The 12,214-nt window shown below is 43.8% G+C and overlaps 1 protein-coding gene across 5 annotated transcripts in view; it reads left to right on the top strand.

The window, feature by feature from the left end:
* The window catches only part of wu:fj29h11 (uncharacterized), a 67,471-nt gene that overhangs the window by 15,670 nt on the left and 39,587 nt on the right, over positions 1 to 12,214 (top strand). For 3 of the 5 annotated variants that reach the window (XM_045710175.2, XM_045710173.2, XM_045710174.2), the window contains 7 exons: positions 4,406 to 4,989; positions 5,216 to 5,399; positions 5,584 to 6,086; positions 6,324 to 6,452; positions 8,173 to 8,370; positions 9,963 to 10,103; positions 10,246 to 10,506. In XM_045710175.2, the coding sequence (XP_045566131.2) occupies positions 4,406 to 4,989; positions 5,216 to 5,399; positions 5,584 to 6,086; positions 6,324 to 6,452; positions 8,173 to 8,370; positions 9,963 to 10,103; positions 10,246 to 10,506 (2,000 nt within the window). Of the gene's footprint in view, positions 1 to 2,924; positions 3,088 to 4,405; positions 4,990 to 5,215; positions 5,400 to 5,583; positions 6,087 to 6,323; positions 6,453 to 8,172; positions 8,371 to 8,457; positions 8,503 to 9,962; positions 10,104 to 10,245; positions 10,507 to 12,214 lie in introns of those variants that run through there. The other 2 variants (XM_045710176.2, XM_082970485.1) reach the window with 2 other exon arrangements.

The raw sequence follows: 12,214 nt of genomic DNA, 5'->3' as shown, positions 1-12,214 counted from the left end.
GAGGCACTGAGTTTGACGGTAGGCCTTGAAATACATCCACAGGTACACCTCCAATTGACTCAAATGATGTCAATTAGCCTATCAGAAGCTTCTAAAGCCATGACATGTTCTGGAATTTTCCAAGCTGTTTAAAGGCACAGTCAACTTAGTGTATGTCAACTTCTGACCCACTGGAATTGTGATACAGTGAATTATAAGTGAAATAATATGTCTGTAAACAACTGTTGGAAAAATTACTTGTGTCATGCACGAAGTAGATGTCCTAGCCGACTTGCCAAAACTATATAGTTTGTTAACAAGAAATTTGTGGAGTGGTTGAAAAACTAGTTTTAATGACTCCAATCTAAGTGTATGTAAACTTCCGACTTCAACTGTACGGTTTGTACTTCTTATTACCAGTATTAACCTTTCTCATTTACAGCCCCCGTTTATCCCTGACTTACACTGGCATGAGTGGCATGTTAATGACAACAGATCGGTATCTCAATGCATTCTTGGTCTAAATTACTATAAATTCGGCAGTGTGCAGACCTCCGCAATCAACCTGATACCCACAAATCGGAAAACAATTACGGGCACTAGGGCTGGGCGATATGACGATATCTATCGTGTGACGATAGAAAAACTTCTCGTTTCCTATTATGCTCTATCGTTTGTTTACTTGTGTCGCAAATCACACTCTTTACGGCAATATTTTTTGTCAATTGGACGACGCTTTGCGTGCCGTGTGGAAGGAAATTTTCAACACAGACAAACATGGAGGAGAGTGAATGTGACACAGCACGGAGACACAGAGCTCATACCTAAAAGAAGGGCTACTTCGGTAGCATGGACGTGGTTTGGGTATGAAAAGTCTGACACGGACCAGAAAACCGTCTTCTGCAAATTATGCCGCAGGCCGGTCTCGAAAACAGGCTCAAACGCAACTAACCTCTTTTACCATCTACGCAAGAATCATGTGAAACAGTACGGAGAGAGTCTATGGATGAAACCCCAAAAAGTACAGTCGAGTGCTCACAACGAACCCCCGACTCAGACGTTGCAAGAGGCTTTTGCCCGCGGCACACCATATGGCGAAGATGGAGGGAGATAACAGCTGCCATTACAACTTTCATCTGCAAAGACATGGCCCCAGTTTACACGGTCGACAAACGGGGGTTTCGTGAGTTGGTGCTAACACTTGACCCAAGGTACCAAATGCAAGTTGTTATGTGACACGTATAAATGCCAAAATAACATGCAAAACAGACAAGCCCCCCCATGTTATTTTGTTACATGCTTAATTGAACATTTTCACAGTTAGGGAGTTAGGGAGACATCCCAACCATACAGCAGACCCAATCTGGTGAGCTTTGTTATGGAAAGCAAGACAACAACAAACAAACAATACAACAACTAGAGGTGGGGGAAACTACAATCCATTTGGAGTAACTGTCAACCATTACCAACATTTATTTCTTCCTTTTTATAGGCAGACGTGAAGAAAACAACTTTTGCATATTTACCAAAGGGCCCCAGGGGACCGGTAATTAAAAAACAACAACACTGCCTGTTAAATCAAGAATAAATGAATTAGAATATCAAATTAGAATTACAACTCTACAACATATTGAACTTCCATCCTCAGGCCATGGGCACAACAATGTATGAATTAATGGTTGGATCAGAATTGCCGTTATAATCATTGGTCAGTACGGAGAATTAAGTAAAACCACAAGTTCAAATTCCTATCTCCATCCATGGCTAATTTAGGAAAGGGACAATTTTAGCTAGCTGACTAGCTAGCCGCTGGAGGACAACAACACGACGAGATGCAACAATTTAACTTTTTCTGTCAATGACGTATGCTCCTAATGGGATTTGATTGGAGTGACGCCAAATCCAAACTGGCTTCCCTTGACACGTTTTTTTTTTTTGTTGGTGCACCAGCTGCTACTGGAGGCTGAATGATAGAACAGCTATTTCCATGTTATGGGATGCATTTTCTCCATTGTTTTTGATGGTAGGCCACTCTGGTAGGTCTACATTATCATAATCCACAGTAGACTACTTGTAACTTAAAGCGGGTACAGCACAGAAAACGCATGCTGGAAGTTGCACAGAATTTTCACAATGTTCAAGTTTGCTCTCAGCAGACCTGCAATTTGCTCAGTGCTGTTGAATCTTTTTAACTGTATGAACCCTACACATTTATAGTGGGAGCTGCTAGGCCTAGGGGACGGGGATATAGGCTGAAATAGGACAAGGCCATTCTATAGTCAGGGTTCTCTGTGTTAAATGGAATAGAATATGAAGAGGCCTGAAAAACACACATATACACACACACACACATAAAAACAAGCCTCTGGTTTCTGCAAGCACGGACACATGACTTCCCTGGTAACAGCTCAGATGTGGTCAGCTGTAGCAGACCAGGAAACCGAAACTCAAGGCCTTGGATCAATCCCTCCCTCCCTCCTCCCACTCTCTCTTCACTCACGTCATCCCTCACTCTCCTGTTTTTCTGTTCTGTTTTCCTCTTGTTGCTTAGTCACCATCATCTCTAATCCCATTCCAACATCTAGCCAATATACATCATTAATGTTATTACTACACAGATACGATATTGGAGCAACGGGTTTTACTGTGATGTCTCCTGTTGCTACAGTTTAACATCTGCCTAGGGACTGAATATTAATCAGCTTGATAGCAAATCTGGTGCAGCATGCAAGTTATGTATGCCAACATGGTCCCTGACAATTTAAAAAGACACTGAAAAAGAGGCAAAACAAGGTATTGAAAATAACATTTGAAACTAGTCCAGATGATTTTACCACCCACAGAGGGTTGCTACACTACAGTCTGGTGGCTGGTTTCTGTCTCTCTTTTCTGGAATAGGAGAGACGGACACTAATGACTCTGTTCTCAGCTGATCACTGCTTTACTTTCTGTTTCCTTTCTCCTGTGAGCTGCTATGATTGGTGGATTGTCAGATGGGGAGGTTTAAAGGATGAGAGAAAGGTGCAGGGAACCATTTTGATTCAAGCACAGCAAAGTTCAGACTGAAGTATATTATATCTACCTATCGACAATCAAAACAACCATTTGGTAAGGTGACATTTTCCTTATAGGTTTGACTTGTCAATGAGGATAGCTGTTGTTAAAGGGATACTTCCCCAGGGTCAGACAAACTTCTGTGTGTCCAGTATGAAGGGAGTTGGAGGTAGTTTTGGGATCCAATGCTAACTTGTACGGTTTATTTTAATATTCTGTGATCTGAGTATTTTAACAAAAATATCAGAGACAAAAATGTTTAGCTGCCCCTTTAAGGTTACCTTGGTAACCGGGCCACTCAGTCATCACATATGCCTGTGAGAATGTCACTAGTATAGGCCAATGATGTATCTTTTTGCTAGCAGTGGGAGCAAACTCAAACATTGAAAAATAACCTAGCTTTTGAACAAAACCATTTTAATAGCCAAGAAACACAAGGACAAAGTCTCACTTTAGTAGACCTTCGAGTAAATTAGACCAACTTTTATGCCTGTGCCCATTGTTTCTAAAAGCAGTGCTGACATCTCCCCCCAGACAGGCAGTCTGGGCGAGGTGGGATAGCTATAATGTTAGGATTCAGATTTCTTTGTGCATTTACAAATATGAAACAAAACGGCAGAAATACTTTGAAAATAGATACTGCAGCATTTATTTAGTTATAGATCACAACTCGCACTTGTGCCCATACTTAACTATTTTGATTAAATGCTTACACTATAGAGCCCGGAGTGTTACAACACGCCAACCTGACAGGTGAATAAGACATTCTTACCCGCCAATGCCAAATCTACCCACGTTTGGCAGGTGGCGGGTGTTCATTTTAGGCCCTGTATATACGTAGACTTCTAGTTATTACAGAAACGCTAGCTAGCAACTTCCTTTAAACTGCTCACTGAGACATACAAATGGTATGAGTTCATCTGACATTGTGGAAGTAGAAAAAGGGCCAAAATGCCGATGTTTCCCTACCTCTATGCTTATCACGTTTGTAAATGTTTTACAAGTTAAATATTTTGGCTGATTATTAATAACTACGAGTAAGTTTAAAGCTGGAATGCTTTTTGTCTAGCTAGTTGACGTACTGATTGAATGGGATATTCTGGGTTCTTGTTTGGACCTTTAAACTCAGGTACTGTGTGTTAGATAACAGTTTGAAAATGTCTTTGAGTCATGAGATTGCGTCACTCTTTTACCAATGGTCTTATGTTATTACCTGCTATTACACTGCAAACTCCACCCAGACTGACTCATACAAGCATTATCTAAAATGTTCCTTGTGTTTGCATAAAAAATGACCTAACTTCCTTTATCCTGTGTGTGTGTGTGCACGTTTATGGGCGTGTGTTTGTTTGTTTGTGTGTGTGCGCGTTAGCGATGTCGGAGACTGAGAAGGCCCAGAGGAAGATCCTGTCCCTGGTGGAGCAGCACCCAGAGGGGATCCCCCTGAAGAAGCTGACAGTGGCCTACAGCCAGAAGTACCACCGCAACCTAACCCTGTCCTCCCTGGGCTTCAGCTCCATATCTAGCCTGGTGGCCTCTCTGGATGGGGAGCTCTATGTGGACAGGGACCTGGTCTTCCACAGGAGCCATAGAGGAGCTGCCGGAGCTCCAGCACAGGCAGGGGGAGACCAGGTTAACATATCTTGCAGGCCTCGGTCTGGGAAGGACCCACCATCGAGGACCCCCTCACCCAGAGCTGTACAACTGAAAACCCCACCTCTGTCTACTGCCCCGATCAGCTTTGGTTTCAGCTGTGGCTCTGTGTCTGATCTCCTACAACCGGCTCCAGGCTCTCGCTATGGGCCTCCCCCAAGCTCTGGGTCCTCCCTTGGGGCTACCTGTCCTTCTATTCCCCCTTCTGCTGTCCCTCACTCCTCCCCTCTCCTTTCTTTCTCCAGCACAGTGAAAGAGAATGAAGAGGTGACTCAGGAAGAGCTACTAGAAAGAGTTAAAGAAGTATGTTATTTTTTAAAGTTGTATCTGTTTTATTATATAATCTTTCTAGGCCGTTGCTGGAAAGGGAATATTCTTGTTAGAATTGCCTGGTATAAATAAGGGTTAAAAATATACTGTTCTTAAATCTGTCTTTTAGTTCCTATGAATGTTGCTTTTTGTATTGTAAAGTGGTTGGTGTATTGTTTTGAATGCACGTTTAAATAAAGCTTGATTGGATGTGCTGTAGGTGATAAAGGTGTACCCCCCTGCCGCCACAACCATCGCCCAACTACAGAACGGCTACTTGCTGCGCTTTGGGAAGCCACTTCCTCTCCAGCAGTACAAGTCTCTGTTCAACAACGCTGATAAACAACCTGTAGCATTCTGCGCATTTGCAGTCCAAGGAAAGACAGGAGCAGAGAAACCAGCAGGTAGAGAGAACATCATAACTCATAATGTTAAGAAGTTGTAACTGAACAGCTGCCATGCTGGCTGGTTTAAGATGAACTGTATGTGTTGAAATGACCTGTTAACTCTGATTTGACCCATGAACTCTCTCTCTCTCTCACTCACTCTCACTCACTCACTCACTCACTCACTCACTCACTCACACAGCCACTCCAAAGAAGACAGAGCGTGAGGGACAATCTGCTCCTTCCACACCCCTGAACAACGGATACGTGCAGGACTGTGTGCGCTCTAAAACAAGGTCCCCCCTGCTACAAACAACATCACCAGTTCCATCCTCGTCCTTGTTACTCTCCCAGCCCCCCGTCACTCCCCAAATCCCCCAGCCTGGTACCTCCGCATCGGACTCCGACTTCCCAGCACTGAAAGCGGAGCTGAGGCTGACCAAAGCCCAAGAGCGGAGGCAGCTAGCTGTGGGACAGAGGGAAGGAAACTCCCCTGTCTTCAGAGAGGCCTACCATGCCCAGCTCAGGGAAGTGCATGGGGCTAACGTGCGAGCTGTGGAGGCGCAGGCTGAAGAGGAGGAGGAGGAGGATGGGATGATGAGGAGGAAGAGGAAGAAGGCTCTGGATCCTGAGGCTGTGAATAGTCTGGTGGAGGACGTCATACGAGACATCGCAGCCGAGGGAGAACTTGTCACCAGAGAGAAGGTGACAATCTTTCCCCGCTCCCCCCATTTACCTGTAATTACAACACACACAAAACAGTACAACTTATTTTCAAGTGGCACCATCTGCTGGACACTTTGGGATCTTCTGCTGTCACTCCAGCCTCTTTCTCTGCTTTTCAACCTAGGTCCCAGAGGGCCGTTATCCAGCTTGACTTTTGTTGTGTTCCTGGGATGGTTTTAACATATTCCTTCCTGTCCTGTTCTGTCCTGTGCCCAGGTGATCTCCAGGGTGTGCAGGCTGATGCAGGTCCGCACTCTGGAGGCAGGCAGGATAGACCTCCACTGGCAGATACCAGCTCTGAAGGATCTGCAACGCACCCTTCGAGAGATCAACATGTTCATAGAGGTCAGGATACTCATACACACACATACAGTTGTGGCCAAAAGTTTTGAGAATGACACATTAATTTCCACAAAGTTTGCTGCTTCAGTGTCTTTAGATATTTTTGTGAGATGTTACTATGGAATAGTGAAGTATAATTACAAGCATTTCATAAGTGTCAAAGGCTTTTATTGACAATTACATGAAGTTGATGCAAAGAGTCAATATTTGCAGGGTTGACCCTTCTTTTTCAAGACCTCAGCAATCCGCCCTGGCATGCTGTCAATTAACTTCTGGGCCACATCCTGACTGATGGCAGCCCATTCTTGCATAATCAATGCTTGGAGTTTGTCAGAATTTGTGGGTTTTTGTTTGTCCACCCGCCTCTTGAGGATTGACCACAAGTTCTCAATGGGATTAAGGTCTCGGGAGTTTCCTGGGCATGGACCCAAAATATCGATGTTTTGTTCCCCGAGCCATTTAGTTATCACTTTTGCCTTATGGCAAGGTGCTCCATCGTGCTGGAAAAGGCATTGTTCATCACCAAACTGTTCCTGGATGGTTGGGAGAAGTTGCTCTCGGAGAATGTGTTGGTACCATTCTTTATTCATGGCTGTGTTCTTAGGCAAAATTGTGAGTGAGCCCACTCCCTTGGCTGAGAAGCAACCCCACACATGAATGGTCTCAGGATGCTTTACTGTTGGCATGACACAGGACTGATGGTAGTGCTCGCCATGTCTTCTCCGGACAAGCTTTTTTCCGGATGCCCCAAACAATCGGAAAGGGGATTCATCAGAGAAAATGACTTTACCCCAGCCTCAGCAGTCCAATCCCTGTACCTTTTGCAGAATATCAGTTTGTCCCTGATGTTTTTCCTGGAGAGAAGTGGCTTCTTTGCTGCCCTTCTTGACACCAGGCCATCCTCCAAAAGTCTTCGCCTCACTGTGCGTGCAGATGCACTCACACCTGCCTGCTGCCATTCCCGAGCAAGCTCTGTACTGGTGGTGCCCCGATCCCGCAGCTGAATCAACTTTAGGAGATGGTCCTGGCGCTTGCTGGACTTTCTTGGGCGCCCTGAAGCCTTTTTCACAACAATTGAACCGCTCTCCTTGAAGTTCTTGATGATCCGATAAATGGTTGATTTAGGTGCATTCTTACTGGCAGCAATATCCTTGCCTGTGAAGCCCTTTTTGTGCAAAGCAATGATGACGGCACGTGTTTCCTTGCAGGTTGACAGAGGAAGAACAATGATTCCAAGCACCACCCTCCTTTTGAAGCTTCCAGTCTGTTATTCGAACTCAATCAGCATGACAGAGTGATCTCCAGCCTTGTCCTCATCAACACTCACACATGTGTTAACAAGAGAATCACTGACATTATGTCAGCTGATCCTTTTGTGGCAGGGCTGAAATGCAGTGGAAATGTTTTTGGGGGATTCAGATCATTTGCATGGCAAAGAGGGACTTTGCCGTTAATTGCAATTCATCTGATCGCTCTTTATAACATTCTGGAGTATATGCAAATTGACATCATACAAACTGAGGCAGCAGACATTGTGAAAATGTATATTTGTGTCATTCTCAAAATCTTTGGCCACGACTGTACACACACACATATACCAGAAGCCCCTGCAACGCACTGTCAAATCAACATGTTCCGTTTGCACACATACGCACGTACATTAATACAGTTTTTAAACGGAATAATCTGATCATTAACTGTTGTGTATCCTTATCTCTCTCAGTCTGCAGAGGCTGTCACTGCGATGTGTACCCTGTATGAGTTGGGTCAGAACCTGGCTGGTCTGAAGAACAAGAAGCGTTTTGAGGAGCTGAACCTGGGGCCGCTGTGTAAACTGCCTCTCATCCATCGCATGTTCAAGATAGACAGCAACACCAAGGACGAGGACATTCACCAGATAGAGACTGTGGACATACTGAGGGTGAGAGAGACATTGAACACATAGATACTGTGGACATACTGAGGGTGAGAGAGACATTGAACATATAGATACTGTGGACATACTGAGGGTTAGAGAGACATTCACCAGATAGAGACTGTGGACATACTGAGGGTTAGAGAGACATTGAACACAGAGACTGTGGACATACTGAGGGTGAGAGAGACATTCACCAGATAGAGGCACATGACTATTTTACTTTGTCATTGTTTCTCTAACTGGGGACCTGGTATAATTGTCCTTTACTCGGAACACCCAGTGCGGGTGACGGTCTTTTTCATGGTCCTTTAACTTCTTACGGGTATGTGGGACGGTAGTGTCCCACCTGGCCAACATCCAGTGAAATTGCAGAGCGCGAAATAAAAAAATACTATATTAAAATATATAACATTCTTGAAAATATGTGTTATACATCAAAATAAAGCTTAACTTCTTGTTAATCCAGCCGCCGTGTCAGATTTCAAAAAGGCTTTACGGCGAAAGCAAAACATGCGATTATCTGAGGACAGCACTCCGCATACAAACACATGAAAATCATATTTCAACCAGGCAGGTGTGACACAAGTCAGAAATAGCGAATAGAAAATGCCTTACCTTTGATCTTCTTCAGTTGGCACTCCAAAAGGTCCCAGTTACATCACAAATGGTCCTTTTGTTCGATAATGTCCTTCTTAATAATCAACTCAGTTTCCATCCATCAAAATGCATACAAAATGAATCCCAAACGTTACTAATAAACTTTTCCAAACAAGTCAAACAACATTTATAATCAAACCTTAGGTATCCTAATACGCAAATAAACTATACAATTTAAGACGGAGAATAGTATGTTCATTACCGGAGATAAATAAGAAAGAACGCGCTTTCCTCCACGCGCTTGGAAACACTACAGCCAGAATGGGAGCCACCTAGAAAAACTACAATTTCTGGGTCATTTTTCCAAAAACCAGCCTGAAACTCTTTCTAAAGACTGTTGACATCTAGTGGAAGCCCTATGAACTGCAATTTGGGAGGACTTGGGCTTATAATTATAGTACTAGCCATTGAAAATAGTGGTAAGCTTTTTTGGGGGGGGATGGTTTGTCCTCTGGGTTTCGCCTGCCATATCAGTTCTGTTATACTCACAGACATAATTATAACCGTTTTAGAACCTTTAGAGTGTTTTCTATCTACATCTACCAATTATATGCATATCCTAGCTTCTGGGCCTGAGTAACAGGCAGTTTACTTTGGGCACGCTTTTCATCCGGATGTCAAAATACTGCCCCCTACCCCAGAGAGGTTAAGCAAGATTCAGGCAAAGTGACAGTGAGGGTAAGGGCTTTGGTAGTAGATATGTGGCTGTTTTTTCTTGATTGTTTGTTGTGCTGTATTTTAGTACTATCTGATTTTGCATATGAATTGTAATTGCAGGGCTCCCTTGTGAAAGAGACCCTGAGGTGACTCCCTGTTTTTAAATAAAGGTTAAAAAAAAGATATATATATATATATATATATATATATATATAAGATATATATATATATATATATATATATATTGATTGAACAATCGTTTTCCTGTCTCCTCCTTCCAGAGTCTGCGTGTGTTCAGGAGGAAACAGAATAAGCCCAAGGTGGACCTGGCTGAGTTTATGAAGCACCTGTCTGACCAGTATAGCTGTGACTCTCCCTACGAACTGGGCATTCGTATACACAGCGTGGGTCTGCCCATAGCCGTAAGTTTCGAGCTTCGCGGAGGTATCAGTTTCAAGTGTTGGAATATGGTCAGAGGTTATGAATCTCTTATTTGAAGTAACGTAAATAACATAATTATTGTTATTATTATATCTCATTCATGTCTCCCCCCTCTCCCCCCAGACCTTACAGAAGGCGGTGTGCTCAGAGCATGTGTGTATGGAGCGTGCCCGGGAGGCCATCCAGAGGGAGTTGGAGGAGGAGGTGGGGGAGAGGATGAGGAAGATGAAGAGGGTCGTGATGGAGGGAGCACAGGGTCCCGTCCTCTTCTCCTCTGTCGGGAGTGCCGAGCTGAGGAAGAAATACGTTACCATGACTGCAGCCGATGCCGTGCTCGAGGTCTTCACCAATGCATCCGGGGTCTTCAACCCCAAGATGACCAAGGTGATTGGTTGGTTGATTGATTGATTGATTGCTTAATTAATTTATTAACCTAAGACAGCGATACAAAACTTATGGATGGTTGGTTGGATGGTCTTTGGTTGGGTCATTGGTTTAATCAGGTGGGTTAGAGCTGGGCGGGAAGCAAAGCCTACAAACCCTGTAGATGACCATGGCTTTGGGGTTCACTATTTTAAACACTCACTTTTACTAACATTTGCTGTGGCTGCTGTGCTTGTATAATGTTTCTTGCAGAATGCAGCCTTGGTGCACCATGGCTTGGTCTCCATGTTGCGATCCTGTACACAGTAGGAGTAGGTAATGTTCGTGCAGGGTTTCGTGTCATCATTTGCATGAATGCCTCAGAGGCGTTGTGGTCAAATTCGGTCCAGTTTCTTTTGCAACTCATTTCTTGTGATGTTGGAGGAGTTTTGTGCATACAGTCTCCGAAATGCCTCATAGGCTTTGTGTTCAGCTTTGGGACAGTGTCTTACAGTTATCCACTGGTCTTTTCATTGCTTGAGCAACAGAGGATTTTTCACATTCCTCTAAAACTTGCATTTTGGCAGCTGTTGCAGCCAGCTCAGCTTCCTTTTCAAAAGAATTCCATGTTTGCCTTTATTTGGGTTTCTTCCATGTTTATTTTCCAAAACGGCAGCTTTAGCTTTCAAAGCAGCGTGCTCAGCCTGCACTTTCATTCTAGCACTGGATGCACTTGACCTTGTTCTGGATGCACGGGACTTCTTTTGATACAGCAGATACACTGTCGTGTTGATCAATGGTCATTTTTAGACTTGGATGCACTTTCTGATCCAACAGAGATACTGTCATCTGGACCAATGACACTTTGCAGGTGGGAATCACCTTTCACTTGATCTAGAAATTCCTTGAAAAGCAATAGTTTTGGTTAACACCAATCGGCATGATCAGACCCTCCTCTTCAGGCAACGTTTTATGCACAGCCACATGCAGTTCCATAAAGTCAGCCATTGAACACCTCAACATTACTGCTGACAACTTCATCATTTTCGCCACCATCCATCAATGCTTGAATAGCATTATTTTTCTTAATTAACGTTCTGAGCTTCCATCGTCGGGAGCCAATCAACTTGGACAACTTAAATATCAACAGTGCATTTCCAATAATGCCTAATGAACCTATTCAAAGCTGAAGAGCATGCGACATTTGTTTACAAAACAGACGTGTCAAACATTTCCAAACCAACAATCACAAAAGACCGGCTTAGCTTACACATTATACCGGTATTGTACTCACTGTCTTAACCTGTTAGGGCTAGGGGGCAGTATTTACACGGCCGGATAAAAAACGTACCCGATTTAATCTGGTTATTACTACTGCCCAGAATATGCATATAATTATTGGCTTTGGATAGAAAACACCCTAAAGTTTCTAAAACTGTTTGAATGGTGTCTGTGAGTATAACAGAACTCATATGGCAGGCAAAAACCTGAGAAGATTCTGTACAGGAAGTGGCCTGTCTGACCATTCTTGACTCTTTTTATTGAAAACTTAGGATCTTTGCTAAAACGTGACACTTCCTACGGCTCCCATAGGCTCTCAGAAACCGGGAAAAAGCTGAATGATGTCGAGGCAGCCCCTGGCTGAAAAACATTAGCGCGTTTGGATAGTGGTCTGTCAGAGTACTATGAGACTGAGGCGCGTGCACGAGGCGACCCCATGTTTTTATTT

Source organism: Salmo salar, chromosome 28 (assembly GCF_965601325.2).
Source record: "Salmo salar chromosome 28, fSalSal1, whole genome shotgun sequence".
Taxonomy (NCBI): Eukaryota; Metazoa; Chordata; class Actinopteri; order Salmoniformes; family Salmonidae; genus Salmo; species Salmo salar.
Note: the sequence above shows the minus strand (reverse complement) of the source record. Positions and strands in the feature narration are given on the sequence as shown.